We start from the raw sequence: 19,288 nt of genomic DNA on the forward strand, positions 1-19,288 counted from the left end.
AAAATTGGATTTAATGTTGATATAATTGATATCAGACATTCTGAGTATAACTGTTCTACCATAAAGAAATAGGAAATGTGATAGATGATTTCCAAAGAAGTCTTTTTATTTTCTATCATATTTCTTGGGGAGGAATTACGTTAAAATGTCAAGAAATCATCAAATTTCCATAGCTAAACTTAAAGTATAAATTAATTAACTCCATTTTGTAGCATCAAATATTTTTATAACTGCTTATACTGAACTGTTCATGTGATTAGATTGTTAAAAATAATGAAATCAATTTTCTTTCTTAAATTGCATAATGTGATTTTTTTAAAGAAAGAAATTTTAATGTTGTTAATAGAATATAAACCCGTAATCAAATACAGGATATTCGGTACCTGTTTTTTTTTTTTTAATGGAATATACTATAGACCAGGAGCTGATAACCTTTAAATTGGAGATTATCAAAAGTGCATCATATTTATCATTGGCACCTACTATTTAGTTGAGGTTTTATGATTGCTTTTAGTGTGCTGAGATTACTTGGAATAAAACTTTTTGTAGTTGTATCTTTCTTTGTTGGCTCTGAATTATTTTCTCTTCTACATTCCTTTTCTGCTGTCATTTCCAGTATTTCTGCCTCACCCTCACACCCTAAAATATAATGCAAGGACCATGTCTACATCTCAATGTTTGTTCATACTATTAACCCTCACTTCCAAATTTTAGTACAGGATTAAGAAAGAGATGTCTAGATTTTGTAGCTTCTGAACATAAATGAAGGAATCTGTCCATGTGCATTAAAATACTAATGCATAGTAAACTCAGAATGTACAGTATGATTTTTTTTCCTTGACAGAATAGAACAAATATTGAATATTTACTCTTTAAGCAGAAGATTATTTAGAAAAAGAATGGTTACTATCCTATATCTTGAACTATGAAAGCCAAGAATGTTTTCTCATGACATCCATTGAGGTTCCTTCTCAGGTCTTCATTCTGATTATAATTACAGAATGTTCAAAAAGGTTTACTTTGTGATTGGATTTATTTTTAGCATGCATATTTTTATTTTATTTTCTGGGGGTGGGGGGCATAAGGGGCAAAAACACATTTAGTGATAGCTATTCGTTAGCCACCATTGAAAGAATCTGTCAGAAATTCTCTGGTCAGCCTTTTATTACTATCTTGTCTTGAGCCCTTTTTTTAATGACATCTATTATCAGATTGAAATGGCGATTGAGACGCTGCAAAAGTCTGACGGTCTGTCCACTCACAGAAGCTCTCTTCTCAACAGCCATGTAAGTTGCCTCTTCTTCATGTAAACTAATCTCTTGCTTGTTCTGCATGTGTTGCTTGCCTCTAAATGCTTGTTTTATTTATTTATTTATTTTGCTTCTTAACCTTCTTTTCTCAGCCCCTTATGATCTCTATATCATTTGATGACTGTAATATGCAGTGGGATATCTAAAATATAGAGCCCCCAGTATACTTGCTTTGTCAGGTTTCTCTACTGTTCAGTATTGATATAAAGTTTTCAAATTAATAGTAAGTTACCATTTATTTGTTAAAAGTAATACTGGGGATTTTAAATATTTAAAAATTTCTAATTTGATAATTATTTGCCATAAAGTGAATACTTGTAATCTGCATCTTTATGTCTGAGGCAGAGAAAGTCGAGTCTACTGGTGTGACCAGTAATATTCTTTAAGTGGAAAAAAGATTATTAATTCCAAACTCAATAGCCTATTGCTTGAAAATGATTTATTTACTAATTGGACTATATAAGTTGGGCAGGAAAACATAGATGAGCTCAGATTCTACAACAAGTGGGTCAAAAGAAAAGGTGATAAGCCATAAATTGCTAATAATAACTGAGATAAAACAGAATTGCCATTACCATTCCATGAAGCTTGTCACTGTTATCAGATGCAGCATCACTATGAAAATGGTAAGTGTAAAAAGGGTGATGATGACAGTTTCGTGAAATTATAAGCATTTTCCTCAGCTGTTCAAATTTGGTGAACCAATGAAAATGCTGATTATGAAATTCTTTGTTAAGCTGATTTCTGAATATGTGGTAGAAAATAGACCTGTAGCTTAAATCTATTAGATAGAGCTTCTAAATTAAAATATGACATTTTAGTAAAAATTCGAGTTTTTCTTCCCACTGACAATGTGTTCTTAAATGTAGGGATGAAATTAGTACAATTAAAAGAATAAGTGAATGGGTGTAAGTACCAGATATAGTGTGTGTGGAAGAGTAGGGCTTGAGGAAGGACACTTAGAAGAAAAATATGGAGGCAAAGCATTAATGGGACAAAGAAATGTGATATTATCTGTTGAAGCTATTTTACAGTTTAATCAATTGGACTAGGGAGAAATGTTCACATATTGAAATATTCACTTTGTAAGTTAAATAATGTGATTGAATGTATAAAAGAAAATGAAATTAAGAAAAAGAAAAGAATAATTGTTTTAATTTTATTTATTATTATTGTTATTTTTTAATTTGATCAGAGAGAGACAGAGGGAGATAGAAAGTGAGAAAGCATGCTACCAGGTCCAGGACTTGAACTGTAATGCCCATGTGGGAGTCCAGCAACTTAATCATCACACCATCTGCCAGCTCCCACAAAGTTATTATGATTTTTTAATTCTTCCCTCTGTTTTGTAACTAAAAGTCTAAAAGATGACCAAATGACATTTTTTTCAATAAACTTAAAACCTTTAGCTCATAGAAAATGTTTTTACTGTGCTCTTTAAATATTTGTGTTTTGAAACATTTAAATTTGGTAATCTAAAATAAAATACCTCCTTTTATTCTTACATATTTGTGTTTAGATGGAGTATTTTGTCTTATATCTTTTCTAAGGAAGAGGATCATGGCAAATAAAAACAGGTTTGCCAACTTGGATAATACCTATAATTTTGGTGAACATTATATAAACAAAAATAATAGTATATATTTTGATACTTTATTTCAAAGCAGTTTAAGAAATTTGGGGGTTTTAATTTTTTTTTCTGAAGATTTGTATTCAGTATGTCACTTTTCTGTGTGTATTTCATAAGTATATCTCTGCTATGTTGGAATGATTTTATGGTTGGGTTAAAGGCTGATTTAAATAGACTATTAGTGGCAGTTAGGAGGTTAGTGATGACTTACTGGTGCTTGTGTTTTTAAAATGGCAAGTGGAAATGCTGTTTCCTTTCAGTCAGTGATGTATGTGCAAGAACATCAAGAAATAAGAAAAGCAAAAACCTGAAGTTTCCAGTTAACCTTTTTCAGTTTTCAGACTTATATATGTCTTTGATATTCAAGTAATTCACAATGTTTTTTATTTGAGATAGTGAGTGAACTCTGTGCTATGTTAACTTTAACTTCAGTTCTGTTCTCAATTAGGATTGTCATGAACAGTAATGTAGGTATAAAGACAAGTTGTGTGTTTTTAATTTATTCGTCGATTTATTTGAAACTTCAAATCTGTTGGGGTTTTTAACAAATTACTTCTCTCTTGTAGAACTCATAAAGTAATATTTAATGTTAATGAATGTCTGAATTACAAAAAAAAATATATAGGCAAATGTTATTACTCCAGGCTTTCATATTTTTGATGATGTAGTATGGCAGATCTTCCATCCTGTTAACAGCTGGCAGAGGTGTTTCTGTACATTGAGAGAACGGTGCAGATGTTCCTAACGTAGTCATTACAGCTATCTCTAGCCAGTGTGATACTTCTATATTACACCTCTTAAGTACAGTGAAGTTAATTCAGGAACATTTATAGTCAAATCTTTAGAAATATAAATAATTCTACAGAGGAGAAAGGATCAGTGCTTCTGCTGACCAGTGAGATTAGCTTTTGTCCAAACACAGAAAAAGATCCATTGCTTTTTTTGTCCTTGGAAAAGTTAGTGTGTTCCTTATTTTAATTAGATTTTTCCAAACATTTGGAACAAACTACTGCATGCATTCTAGTTGATAACTTACCTGCTAAAGAGATTTTAAATTTTGTGAACACAATTGATGATTTTCCCTTGCATATAAATTTTTCAGAAGAGAGGTTTTTTAAAAAAATTATTAATATTTTAAATGTAAGTTATATTTATCTATCACTACATAGGGAAAAATACAAAATTACCTGAGGTTTATTCTTTGAGATAGACATAAATTCAACTTCATAATGACTAGTTTCCTAGTTTATCAGTATGTACAAAGGACTGATTTCATTAGACAAATAACTAGGAGAAATTATCAATAATTTTTATCCTGTATACTCATTTCTAAAGAGAGATATTAATCATGATTTTTGAGCTGAAAGGTTTATTCTCATACTATTTTGGGTAAATGGGCTAGAAAGGATTTCCTGTTTCTATGTTGTATATTTGATTATTCACAGTAATTCAGAAAACTCTTATTAGGATAAAATCAAATAAATAAGGCCCTCTTTGTAGAATCCAACTTGATTGTGTTGCCTTTCACCTTTTTTTCCACATACTGGAAGATGAGGTGGAGTAGTAAATTTTATATGCCATTGCGAATATCTTAAGAGTATTTGGAACTACTGATTTATTTTGATCTGTATCATGTTGTTATCATTCATATTAAAATGCATGTATAATTTGTTTATTTTCTACACTGTATTTTGTCCGCCTATGACTAAGTAGAGTTACACTGAATGCAGTGTTTTATTATTATCAATATTAACTTGATGGTGATTATTTCAGTAGTAATATGTCATTGACTGTTAGTAGATATTTATTGAAATGTAAAAGTTCCAAGAATGTAAGGAGTTTATATATTCAGTCCACCAATGCATCCAACCCAGCTAAGAACAGTGCCTAGTACCTAGTAAATGCCTACTAAATATTTAAGAATCAGTTAAAAGAATCAGTATTTTTTTTAAAAAAAGTACAAGGGAACATACCATATTTGACCTTTAGTATTTTAGGAAACCTTGACTGGTCATTTGTGCATTTATTTGGAGACTGGTATGTTTCTTCTATTTTCTGGATGCTTCAATAGGCAGATGTGTGTGAACATTGTTGATAGAGGGTAGTTTACTCATGACACACCATTTGAATAAAGAATATATGGTCCCTCTGTCACTTCTCTGTGTGTGCCCTTCAGTGTAAAGTTGACAACTTTATTTTTCTCTAAATAATCTAGTTCTTTAAAAAAAATTCTACTTCAAATGACATCATTTATCTTCTTGCATTTTAGAATAAATTGTACTTTTGCTTTGGTTTTACAGAATTCTGTCCATTGGTATAATAGATTTCACCAGAATATTTTTATTTCTCTCTCTCTCTCTCTCTTTTTTTTTTTGTATGTAAGAATGCTATCTGTGGGACCAGCAGATGGTGTAATGGTTACGTAGCTGGACTCCCACGTAGTTGACGGCAGTTCAAGTCCCAAACCCGGCGATTTAAAATTCAGGCCAGGCACATGTGTGTGCATGCCCAAGATCCCGAGAGGAGAGTGGAGGAGGGGGGATTGTGGTGTGGCCGTTCCCCCTGTGGGGTGATTTCTTGCTTTCTATCTCTCTATTATCTCTCTGTCTCTCCAGTGAGGGCATGCACCCTATTGCAAAAAACCTCTCTCAAAAAAAAAGAAAAAAAAAATAGTGTTATCCGTTAATGATGTATAGCCTAAGTCAAATTAGAATATCTAACTCTCTTCATTGCAGACTTTTTTATACTCTTTCTCGATTGTCATTAGTTAAATCACCATTTACTGGTTATATTGTGTGCTATTTGGGATATTTTAGGTTATAAATGTAAATTAACAAATGTTGCTAAATTAATTGTTCCCTATTTTTACATAATGTTTTAGGATTCTGCTTCTTAAAAAGCTCCATTTATAGTATATAAAACCCCATTTAGATTATATAAAACACTTCAAGCATTTAGTTTATGTATTTTGCACAACCTAGCAAATAATTGCTTCATAACTTTTGCTGATTTTAGCTACTGACATATACTTAGCTCAAAGCAAAACCTTGTTTTTGACTCACTCTTCCTTGACTTTGCTGTATTATAAATATAAGTTATTACAGAAATAATGCCATTTCAAAATGCATATCATCAGTAAACTGACTTAAAATGAATCCTAATGGATAATAATCCGTCTGGAAAAAAAATGCCAAATGTTGCATTTATATGTTAATTGGACAAGGTAATATTTATTTATTTATCTATCAATCAGTATTTCCCTTTGGGAAAAATAGGAATCTTTCATCATCTTCAATCTGTCCTGATTAATATAGATTAAATGCAAAGGTTGAAAGATGCAATTATGTTGGTTTCCACTCTTAGATGAGATTATTAGTTCATTAGCAGAATAATCAGGTTTTAAAGATAAAGGTTAAAAATTCCTATGGTATTTTATGGGCTTTTAAAAATCATAAATGTAAGCAAACATTTTATAGACATGTTATAAAAGAATAAAAGAAATAGTGATCATTTAGTTCTAAATTACTAACTTTTTATGTTGAGTGTTGAATTCTAATGTTCAAATACATTTTATTAAAGACAAAACTAAGGAAACAGTATGTCTTACAACAGTTAGTAACTTCCTTTGTACAGCACATAAAACATATGCCTTTAGGTTATACTTAAACTTATACAGAAACTAAAATGCTTTTATTACTTTATAACTTTCTCTCATAATGAAAATAATGTTTTCTAATACAGTGTTCTTTTCTTACTTTTTTTTTTCTTTTTTTTCTGGAGAGGTTTTTGCTATATGGTACGTGCGCTCGCCAGAAAGACAGAGAGAGACAGAGAGACAGAAAGTGAGAAATCACCCCCCAGGGGGGATGGCCACGCCGCAATCCCTTCTCCTCCATTTTCCTCTCGGGATCTTGGGCACGCATGCACATGCACCCAGCGTGAGTTTAAGCCACCTGGTTCGGGACTCGAACCATGGTCGGCTACATGGGAGTCCAGCGACATAGCCATTATGCTAATTGCTGGTCCCTCTAATACAGTGTTTTAGACTCAAATGTCTGATTTATAATTTATCACTGTCAAAACCTAAAAGTTAAATGCTGCTAAAGAATGCAGATTTTAATCTCTAGCTAAATATCAAAAGTCTTACCTGGTAGGGCCAGCAGGTGACTTAGTGGTTAAATGGCTGGAATCCCCCAAGGCAGACCACAATTCAAGTCACACCACAATTCAAGTCACGACAGGTGGCTTGAAACTCATGCTGGGCACGTGTGAGCCCAAAATCCCAAGAGGAAGGTAGAGAAGAGATTGCAGTATGACCATCACCCCTTGGGGATGGTTTCTCACTTTCTCTGTCTCTCTCTGTTTCTCTAGTGAGCTCACATGCCCTAGAGCAAAAAGTTCTCTTAAAAAAAAAAAAAAAAGGATCAAGGAAAAAAATGAAAAGATAGTGGATGATGAAGTGGGGATTTTAAGTCTCTGTATTGCCTGACATGCATGGCATTCCCTTTTGAAAAAGCAGTGTAATACACTGTAAAGTTATATGTGATTCAATGTAATATAAACAAGATTATGATGATAATAAATAAATTAAATAAGTAAATAAAAAGTAAAGTCTTATCTGATAGATCCTAGTCTATTTTTTCAGCGAGTTTCTGGATGGTATGTCCCTAGGTGGTGCAGGGGCTAGTGAGCTTCCTAGTTGGTACCCACAGGGCTGCAGCAGAGCGACCTCTGTCCTTGCAGGGCTTTTACAAAAACTCCATTTGCTCCACCATCATGCTTTCAGGCTTCTGGCAAGGAATGAAGGTCCTCCTCTTCCAAACAAGAGCAGGCGTCAAAATGGAGCTTTGCCTACTCTGAGAGTAATCAAAGTCGCCAGAATCTCTTCTTGTAAAATTTATCAAACTAATAAGTGATTATTTATTTATATATTTACATTAAACAAACTCAGATTTTAAAAAATGGTTTAGAAATTAAGAGTTTTTAAGAATATAAACTGTATGAGAAGAACAATCAATTTACATAACAGTCTTGATATTTTAACTTGCTTAGCCATTTCAGAGCACTGAATAGCTAATTCAATAAGTTTCTTTTGGGACCAGCAGTTACCATAATGGCTATGTCGCTGGACTCCCATGTAGTGGACTGCGGTTCAAGTCCTGGACCCAGTGGCTTAAACTCATGCCCGGCACGTGTGCGTGCGTGCCCAATATCCCGAGAGGAGAAAGGAGGAGAAGGGATTGCGGCATGGCCATCCCCTCTGAGGAGTGATTTCTCACCTTCTATCTCTCTGTCTCTCTCTGTCTGGCAAGCATACACGCCTTATAGCAAAAAACCTCTCAAAAAAAAAAAGTTTCTTTTTACTCTAAATTATTTGAGATATGAGTAATATCATTCAGATTTCTAAGTATTTTGTGCCGACCTTTGTTTTAAAGAATTTTTTATTTAATTTTATTTATACTACTGCTATTATTACTTTTTTAAAAATTTGCTATAGCGCATGCATTCTCACCAGAGAGAGAGAAAGAAAGTGAGAAAACAAACCACCAAGTCCAGGACTCAAACCATGGTTGGCTATGTAGGGTCCAGAGTTCTAACCTCCACTCCATCTACTGTCCTGTCTCCCAACTTTTGCTACAATTACCTTACTATTTCTGGAAAAACATTTCTTTGTTCAAGAAGGGTTTAATTAACACACATAGATAAGTATACCACTAGACTCAAAATATTTCATATTGAGCATTAATATTTGCACTAATTTTTACCTTTTTTTAAAAAAATTATTATTTCATATACCTTTATTTATTTTTCAATTTGACCCGAGAAGGACGGAGCGAGAGAGAGAGAAAGTGAGAAAGCAAGCCACCAGGTCTTGAACTGTGGTCAGCCCTGTGGGAGTCCAGCACCCTTAACCACCACACCACCTCACCTGCTGGCCTCAATTTTCACTCGTATAAAAAGCAATTTGTAGTAATACCCTTCAAATATATTATTGTATTTGCTTTTTATCATTCTTTCATAAATTTTTTTTATCTGTAAGATAATTTCCATGGACATGAGAAATGAATTAAGTTCTTGTTTTTAGGTATTTGTTTTTACTCTTAAGTAATTAAATATTGTAAGAGGACTAGCACACCATTAAGGCACTTTAAAGGGTTGTGCAAAGATACTTCTATTTGTATATCTAACTAATTAAATTATTTTAATTTTTATATTATTCAAAGTATTTCACATTAGATCTGTTTTATTTTTTGAATACTTCTAGTTATAAAGTTCATGTTATAAAATTAATTATATTCCATTTCTGGGGGAAAAAATTGCCCTTTAAATTTAGTTTTCCTATACAGGTATGCCTTCTGTTATCAAAAAAAGGAATACTGATTTTTTTAAACTCGTCTTTATTAGAAATTCTACCATTATACCTTTGACAGTCCGTTTTTTTGTTTTTTTGTTTTTGTTTTTTCTGGAGAGTTTTTTGCTATAGGGCACATACGCTCGCCAGAGAGACAGAGAGCAAGAAATCTCTCCCCAAGGGGGATGGCCATGCTGCAATCCCTTCTTCTCCATTCTCCTCTCGGGATCTTGGGCAACACACACACACACACACACACACACACACACACACACACACACACCCGGCGTGAATTTAAGCCACCGGGTCTGGGCCTCAAACCATGGTCAACTACATGGGAGTCCAGCGACATAGCTAGCCATTGCGCTAACTGCTGGTCCTGCCAGTATGTATCTTTAAATGAGGATACATAGACATACATGCAAACATATCTTTGGCATTTTGACTTTCATGTATTGTGTGTTCCATGCTTGTTGAAGTGGGAACTTCATCAGTTAATTGCAAAATATTACTGATTTTCAGTCTTTCTGTTTCATTTGTAGTTATTACTATCACTAGCCTACATTTCTTTCTTTAATACGTTAAGAATACCAGGAGAAGGCAGTCAACCCTTATTCTCTCCAGTGTATGTACATAAAACAAGAGCCAGTACTTTTGTGCAGTGTGGCTCACTAAAGCTGATATAACTACATCCAAGTACTTTCTAATCCCAACTCTTTTACAGAGGCATGTGGATAAAATAGATGTCAGGTTGGTATCACCACATTGTACATGGAGGTTCTCTCAGTAACATGTATAATTAACCAAATTTTGAAATTTAAAGGAAAAAAACAGTAAAGAAAATGCAGGTAGGCACAATACTAGTTTGAACCCTCATAACTTAATTTCCCACTCAGTTTACTATTTTACACTAAATAAATATGCCTAGTGAGCCTATTCCACGTGCCACTTGCAATACTAAGAAATCATATAACTGTGCCTCTGGAAAACTTATTTATTGACAATAGGGCTATAGATGATTCCTCTCAAAATAGCATTTTTTGACCTGTAATATTTTTCTGTCATTATAAAAATGAATATTTATTTTATCTTATCTTTTTAAGCTTTTGTAGTGGAGGATTGTATATGACATATAGGTAATGTGTATGTTTAAATATACATATTCATGTACATACGTGTTTTATAGAAGACTTCCAAGTCTCCTGACCAAATCATTGTTTTAATTTTCAAAGTGCTCTGTTCTGTCTTATAGCCTTGCTGGCTGTATTTTCTAAGCTAACACTCAGTATGGATTTAATGACATAAGTTTAATTATATAGCATTATGTAGACATATTTGAAATTAAGGTGATTTTGAAAATTCAGTTGTCCTTGCTAAAGACAGGAATTTTGAAAATATTTTAAATAACTTTTCTTATTAAGTCTTAAAATTCAGGTCTAGTCCTCATAGTACTACCTTTCCACCTGGACGTGATGTTGGAGGTTTGATTTTTCAAGCCGACCTGAACCTACTGGGTGTGGTTAAATGTGCCTGTAATTCTAGCTCATTGGGAGGCTAGGGCAGAAGGATCACAACACAGCCAGACACTGTTAAAAACGTCTGTCTCTGCTGTTCTCCCTTTCTTCCCTCTCACTCACTCTCTTTCCCACAAAGGTCACGGGTAGAGCACTGGAAGTTCAGGTTTAGGTTTGATCACAGATTAATTTTAAAATTGATCTGTGTGCACAAAATGGAGAAATGCTGTAGTTTACTTGAATGTCTATATCATTTTTAGCACCTGAACTGTAAATTCCCAGAGGATAAGAGTGAAATCTCTTTCATCCTTGCCTTGCCAGATGCCTAGAACATTGCCTGGCTCCTGGCAGGTACTCAGTAAATGAATTCTTTAGCTTCCATAGTTTATATTTAACTCAAATCGCATGGTAAATATCAGCTCTTTCTTGTTCCTCTTAAATATGGCATGGAAATTTTGTCAGGACAGGTAATTTAAACTATCTGCTGCTTTTGTGGAACTAATAGTTGGTCTAGAGTAATAAGAAAACGTGAGTTAGAAACTAGACTCAGGCATTGAGACAATAGATGACTTAAGAAATAATTTAAGTTTGTTAATTTAGTTCTCCTTTTACAAATAAATGAGTAAATAATTTATTCTTGCTAATGATGAAATTCAGTGATATACACCTAGATTAGATTTTCTAAAAATTTCTTGCATGTTCAGTACTTAAAGCATTTGGATTTTGTATTTGTTTCTTTGGGGAGAAGGTGTGGAAAAGAGAGAAGATCGGTATTTTTGACAGGGTGTCACTGTACCACCATTCCTGCCCCAGCCTCTCAGGTAGCAACCACGTCCAGCCTGTTTAGGTTGATCTTAGACCTGTGAACATGGGCTTCCTCTGTAGGCTTCAACCTTGTACAGTGACACCCCACCACTTGTTCCACTGCAGTTAGCCCAAAGATTATTTTAAAAACACACAACAACAACGTAAAACATTTAACTGTGAACTATGGACTAAGTAAATCTTGCTTTGCCAACTTAACCATTGTAGTGTGCCTTCCAAAATTATTTTAAAAATACAGATTATAATTGTAATTCAAATTTGAGATTGTAATTCTAATGGTCATAATAAATGAATTCTTTCATTGCATATACTTTGCCAATAACTAGCCAATTTCTTTCCTTCTGGGGAAGGAATGACTGCATTTTTTTTTTTTTTTAAGGAGGGATTTTTGCTATAGGGCATGTATACTTGCTGGAGAGACAGAGAGAGAGAAAGTGAGAAACCACCTACCCCAGAGGGTATGGCCACACCACAATGCCTTCTCCTCCATTCTCCTCTTGGGATTTTGGGCATCCACGCACATGCACCTGGCTTGAGTTTTAAGCCTCCAAGTCCTGTACTTGAACCACAGTCAACTATGTGGGAGTCTAGTAATGTAACCATTACACCGTCTGCTGGTCCCGAATTACTGAATTTTGTCCGTTCTGCTTGCATAATTTGTCCCAGTAGACAATACTATTATTGTACTATCTAGTGATAATTTGAAATAAGTAAACTGAGATTCTGTACAAATGAATAGAACCTTAATATAAAAACTCATATAAGGCTGCGTGCTGTTTGTATAACAAGATAACACTAAAAACATATTAAGCTTGGTAATGTGTTTTATTCTATAGCAGATATAAATGATATTTATGGCTATTTAATGGGATTATTTTAATTCTCTGAAGAGGTGAAGAAGTGTTTCTAAAACTGCAGTCAGTGCGAGGAAACTTACTATGTCCCTACTTGTGCTTAAATTATTTGAAGAAATGGATATTGTCTGAGGTCATAAATGATGTTCAGCTATTGACAGAGTTTCTAAAACTGGATTACAACAACTTCTGAATTATATCAGTTTACTCTATCATAGTATTGGTGAAGTACTTCTCAGTATTTCTGTAGAGTGTTTTGTAGAAATTTTGGCAAATTTTATAATTTCTCATTCACCCTGTCTGATCTAACTAGCTCCAGTGGCTGTTGGACAATTACGAGACAGCAGAAGGAGTGAGCCTGCCCAGAAGCACTCTATACAACCACTACCTTCGACATTGTCAGGAACACAAACTGGACCCAGTCAATGCTGCCTCATTTGGAAAACTAATAAGGTCAATTTTTATGGGGCTGCGAACCAGGAGATTGGGCACTAGGTGAGTAATGAAAAATAAAATCATAAATGAATTTATCTTTTTCAAACATGAGAAGCTCAGTCTGAGCACAGTGCTTAGTTACAGATAATACCACGTTTTCGGAAAAGTCATGACGTATTTTCTTTGTTTTTCTATGTAAAAATGCATCATGACTTTTTTGATGACCCAGTATTTAAGGAAAAAATATAGAATGAGCTCTATTTGAACGGTCCTCAGGAAAAGAAAAGGTATTCAGTGAATGCTACCAAGCCAGAATGATGTGTCATCCTAAACATTAACTGAACAAGGCTTTGAAAAGAGCTGTTTCTCTATGTAGAATTAGACCAACCTATATTTGATGTGTATCTCCTGACTCTTATAAAATTACGTTTAATGGTCTCTTAAGTAACTATTTGAATTGAGTAAAAAATTAAAGCCCAAGTTTTCTTCTTATTTCTGGAGACCAGTTAAAAGTCATTTGATAGACTTGTAAGATAAATCTGAAGTCCTTGATGATGACATCGCTTATTAGCCATTTTTTTCTTTTTCTTCTGCTCTTGATTGTAAAACTGTATGTGTGGAAGTAAAATAACGGTCCCTTTGCATGGAAACCAATAATCTGAAGAAGCAGCTTTCAGCTTTTTTTTGTTTTTCCTCCTTTGGAAATGAATATGAATATTCTTACTAATCAAAGTATGATGAAAAGAATACTTAGAATTGTGGAGCTTCATTTTTGTCTTTATAATGTCTACAAATTATCATTAGTATTTTAAGTAGCTAAGCAAAGAATATGGATGATTTTGATTTCCTAAATCTTGCAGTTATCATGTAAGTATTAAAATAGAGATGCTACACCATATTTCCATTAGGTAACATACCTTTAATTAGTTATAAACCACAACTTCAGAGTACTTTAATAGTTTTAACCTTTTTTAAAAAATTTTGCCAGAGGATGTGTGCACTTGACAGAAAGACATAAAGAGACAGAGAGGGAGAGGGAGAAAGAACCTCCCATGTGCAGTGGCCACACCACAGTCCCTTCTCCATTCCTCCATCCTGTCTAGATTTTGGGCACACACGCTCATGTGCCCTGCATGGGTTTCACATCCCAGGGCCACTCAAACTAAGGTGTAGATCACATGGAATCCAGCTGTTTAACCACCAGGCTATGGAGCTGGCTCAAGAGTTTTAATTTTTATTTTTTTAATTTTTTCTTTTTTGAGAGGTTTGTGCTAAAGGGCGTATGTGCTCACCAGACAGACAGAGAGAGACAGATAGACAGAAAGCGAGAAATCACCCCCCCAGGGGGGATGGCCACACCGCAATCCCTTCTCCTCCATTCTCCTCTTGGGATCTTTGGCACGCACGCACACACGCCCAGTGTGAGTTTTAAGGACAGGACACAAGCCACGGTTGACTACGTGGGAGTCTAGCGGCCATTACGCTAACTGCTGGTCCCCAAGAGTTTTAATCTTAATAAAATAAACAGAGCCTTAGTAACTGAATTTATTATGAATTTATACCGAAAAGAAAAGTGAGTGTAGTAGGACAAGAAAAACTTATCTTTTCCTCTCCTATTCTAGGTACATAGCTAAACCACCTATAACAAAAGATGAAAGCAGGACCAGCAGGTGGTGTGGTAGTTATGGCAGTGGCCTCCCACATGGCCGACTGGTTGAATCTTAGATAGGCAGCTTAAAAATCATGCTGGGCCCGTGTGCATGTGTGCTCAAAATCTCAAGAGAACACTGGAAGTGAAGAGATTGAGGTGTAACCATTCCTTTTGGTGGTGATTTCTCACTTTCCCTCTCTGATTCTCTCCCACAAGCATGTACCCTGTAGCAAAATCTTAAAAGAAAAAAAAAAAAAGACAAAAACGTGGATATTTATTTCATAGAAGTTTTACATGACATGGAATATAAGAAATGAAGACCCAAAGCAGCAGGAAAAAACGTATTTATTTTATGCTAAGTCTGATGAAGAAATGGATAGTTTTAGAGAAAGTAAGTAGATTGATACTATGGTTAGTCAAAAAATGACTTTATCTGGCAGTAAATTGGGGAAAACTCAGCAAGGCCAGTTTGTTCAGATTCTTTTTCTTCAGAGATAAGAATGTTCATTTTCTTCAGGTATAGCGGGGACGCCTATGGAAAAGGGTCTTATAACCTATTTTCAGGAGAAGGTCAGCTATATTTTTTTCAAGCCCACTTCAGGGGAGAAGGGGTGAGGGGAATTTTCTCTAGTTTCTGTGGTCTGCTGTTTTCTCAGATGTAAGGGTGCTGTGTTTTGGGGTAGAGTATCCTGAACTCCAACACTGTTTTATGAGATTTTCAAGATCTGTATATATTCAAAGTGTGAATTATTTATTCTTTTCTGTTGAATTTTAAGTGCTTATACAGCTTTCAGATTGTCAGGGGTTCAATTCTCTCATAAATATATTTTCTTCTGTCTATACTTCAATAGGTAGTATATTTTAAATGAGAACATGATTGTCTATTCAGACTAAGGAACTAGCTTTCATTCCCTTGAAAAAGAAAGCTTTTTGTTTCTCTAGTATTTTTTTTCCCCAAAACCTTGAAAAATCATTATTTGGGAACCTAACCTACTATCTCCTAGCTGATAGCTGAGTAGTTATGCATACCGTGCCAATATTTTGAAACTCTGGGCTTTATTCAACATTCTAATAGCTGTATTGTGCTTCTTTTGTTACTGAAAGAAATTTCAATGGGTCCTATTTTGAGGCTTCATTCAAACCTTGAAACACATCTTTAAAATAGAAAGGGACAAAATTGGGGTTGTTTGGGTTTGTGAATGAGTAGAATCCATACTCTGTAAGTACATTTTACAATATTGTAGCTTTTACTTTCTGATGTTCTTTTTTTTTTTTTCTCCTCTCACTATGTAACAATTATGTCTTCTCTTCCTTTTTAAATTGTTGTGGTATTTGCAATTAGGGTTGGAAAGCAAAGCTGGAAAGAATAGGGAGAAAATAAATACGGTAAGGAAAGTTTAAACAAATGAAATGTTATAAAGATAGACCTCTAGTGGAAAAAACAATTGACAATAGTAGGAGTGAAGTCCCAGAGATTCTTTCTACCATAACAAAAGATGAAAGCAGGACCAGCAGGTGGTGTGGTAGTTATGGCAGTGGCCTCCCACATGGCCGACTGGTTGAATCTTAGATAGGCAGCTTAAAAATCATGCTGGGCCCGTGTGCATGTGTGCTCAAAATCTCAAGAGAACACTGGAAGTGAAGAGATTGAGGTGTAACCATTCCTTTTGGTGGTGATTTCTCACTTTCCCTCTCTGATTCTCTCCCACAAGCATGTACCCTGTAGCAAAATCTTAAAAGAAAAAAAAAAAAAGACAAAAACGTGGATATTTATTTCATAGAAGTTTTACATGACATGGAATATAAGAAATGAAGACCCAAAGCAGCAGGAAAAAACGTATTTATTTTATGCTAAGTCTGATGAAGAAATGGATAGTTTTAGAGAAAGTAAGTAGATTGATACTATGGTTAGTCAAAAAATGACTTTATCTGGCAGTAAATTGGGGAAAACTCAGCAAGGCCAGTTTGTTCAGATTCTTTTTCTTCAGAGATAAGAATGTTCATTTTCTTCAGGTATAGCGGGGACGCCTATGGAAAAGGGTCTTATAACCTATTTTCAGGAGAAGGTCAGCTATATTTTTTTCAAGCCCACTTCAGGGGAGAAGGGGTGAGGGGAATTTTCTCTAGTTTCTGTGGTCTGCTGTTTTCTCAGATGTAAGGGTGCTGTGTTTTGGGGTAGAGTATCCTGAACTCCAACACTGTTTTATGAGATTTTCAAGATCTGTATATATTCAAAGTGTGAATTATTTATTCTTTTCTGTTGAATTTTAAGTGCTTATACAGCTTTCAGATTGTCAGGGGTTCAATTCTCTCATAAATATATTTTCTTCTGTCTATACTTCAATAGGTAGTATATTTTAAATGAGAACATGATTGTCTATTCAGACTAAGGAACTAGCTTTCATTCCCTTGAAAAAGAAAGCTTTTTGTTTCTCTAGTATTTTTTTTCCCCAAAACCTTGAAAAATCATTATTTGGGAACCTAACCTACTATCTCCTAGCTGATAGCTGAGTAGTTATGCATACCGTGCCAATATTTTGAAACTCTGGGCTTTATTCAACATTCTAATAGCTGTATTGTGCTTCTTTTGTTACTGAAAGAAATTTCAATGGGTCCTATTTTGAGGCTTCATTCAAACCTTGAAACACATCTTTAAAATAGAAAGGGACAAAATTGGGGTTGTTTGGGTTTGTGAATGAGTAGAATCCATACTCTGTAAGTACATTTTACAATATTGTAGCTTTTACTTTCTGATGTTCTTTTTTTTTTTTTCTCCTCTCACTATGTAACAATTATGTCTTCTCTTCCTTTTTAAATTGTTGTGGTATTTGCAATTAGGGTTGGAAAGCAAAGCTGGAAAGAATAGGGAGAAAATAAATACGGTAAGGAAAGTTTAAACAAATGAAATGTTATAAAGATAGACCTCTAGTGGAAAAAACAATTGACAATAGTAGGAGTGAAGTCCCAGAGATTCTTTCTACCATGAAAACTGTTACAGCATTTACTTTTCTAGTCCTGTTAGAACAAACAGAAGGAAAATCGGTGTAAATCATGAGGCAAACTAAATTAGACTCTTCGTTTAAAAAACTGAAGTGTAGGCCCAGCCACGGTGCTATGTGCTACTAAAATGATGTGCTCTGTACCTTGGAACAAGTTGGAGGCCAGATTGCAATTTCCTAATCCAACCTAAGACTAAGAGTGGCATCATGCATGTGGAGTCCCAGCAACTCTGGGAAGCTGTGACATGAGGATTGTGAGAGAGTTTGAGGCTAGCTTGAGCCATCCTATCTAAAAAAATTGAGTTGGGCAGAGTAGTGTGTAGTCTCACCTGAGAGGACAAAGCAAGAGGATGGTCAGATAGCAAGACACTGTCTTAGATTTGCTATAGGGCACGTACACTCTCCCGAGAGAGACAGATAGAGGAGTGGGGGAGGGGGTGAGCATGGTGAGATAGAACACTGCCCCCCACCCCCCCTGCAACCGCCCGGGGTATGGCCACACTACCATTCCTTTTCCTCTATTCTCCTCTGGATTTTGGACATGCATGCGAGCATGCAAATGCGCTCAAGTTGCTCTGTCCATGACACAAACCATGTATTTGGCCTTGTACGATCCAACCACCTAACCTTTACTCCATCTGTTGTCTTAAAAAAAAGACAAAAAGGTGAACTATATATAAAACTATGATTATCTGTCAATAAATTTATCTGGTGAAAGAAAAACATTCAAACCAGAGCCAGACTTTTTCAAAAGGAAAATTGAAAGGAAAACGTAAGCAAAAAATAAATAAAATCACTGTGTTTCTAAACAAAGGAAATCAAAAGTAACTTCTTTTCAATTCCATTTCCAAATTAAGTTTGAGCAAAATAAATAAATAAATAAATAAAGGATAAGCTGCTCTTCCCCATCAGTTTCTGATAGAATAAAAACAAGCAGTTCCAACCAACCAGAATGCTAATTTGTAGGAATCTAAGAAGAAGCTAGACATACTTTTATGTGGAGTCCCACAAAAGAAACATCATTTTACTTTGTAGTTTTATCCCATGATTAATGCCTTCTCCTTCCTACCCCTATTACTACTCTCTATTATTACTCCACTGTGTACAGGAGAACACACCTACAAATAGTGGTATTTTGTTTTTGCTTTTGTTTTTTGCTCTATTGTGCAGCAAATTTTGGAGACAGGATCTAATCTCTTCAAGTGAATGGCTTTTCTTTATAGACATTAAGTTTGTTTGGTTTTTCTGGAAGCATTTAAGTATTCACATGCCCTACATTTTTTTAAATTAGAAATATTATTTATATAATAATGTCTTTTCAAATATATGTGGTTTATCTAATATTTTTTGAATCTCAGAAGCAAAAATTTTGTTCTATTTTTATAAAAAAATATTTAATCCACACTCCCCTTGAATTTTTTTGTAAATGAAAGAAGAAATTTGGAAAGAACACTGATGTCTTATTATATATAGACTTGTGAAAAACTACTATTTTCTCTTTGCAAGAATTTGCATATTTTAAATGTTATTTTTGCAAGAATTTGCAAATTCCATTCAGAGCAAAACTTTGTCATTTCTAATAGCAAACATGGTGTTTCTCATGAACGTAGGAAAATTGTGAGATTTCCATTCCAGGTGGAAATCTGCCATTTTCGCAGGGAAATTTTCCCATGTCTGTTGTGACACTTCTTATTCAGCCCACAAAACTGATATGAATC

At 34.5% G+C, this 19,288-nt stretch overlaps 1 protein-coding gene across 8 annotated transcripts in view; it reads left to right on the forward strand.

Annotated features, from left to right (window-relative positions):
• The window catches only part of RFX3 (regulatory factor X3), a 358,769-nt gene that overhangs the window by 244,980 nt on the left and 94,501 nt on the right, over positions 1-19,288 (forward strand). For 7 of the 8 annotated variants that reach the window (XR_003550050.1, XM_006152432.3, XM_014589328.2 and 4 more), the window contains 2 exons: positions 1,212-1,286; positions 12,799-12,980. Coding sequence is in view for 7 of the 8 variants with exons in the window: in XM_006152432.3 (XP_006152494.1) it covers positions 1,212-1,286; positions 12,799-12,980 (257 nt within the window). In the remaining variant the exon portion in view is untranslated. The remainder of the gene's footprint in view (positions 1-1,211; positions 1,287-12,798; positions 12,981-19,288) is intronic. The other variant, XM_027773424.1, reaches the window with a different exon arrangement.

The sequence above is a fragment of the Tupaia chinensis genome, unplaced genomic scaffold, assembly GCF_000334495.1.
Source record: "Tupaia chinensis unplaced genomic scaffold, TupChi_1.0 Scaffold000354_1, whole genome shotgun sequence".
NCBI classification, from domain to species: Eukaryota; Metazoa; Chordata; class Mammalia; order Scandentia; family Tupaiidae; genus Tupaia; species Tupaia belangeri.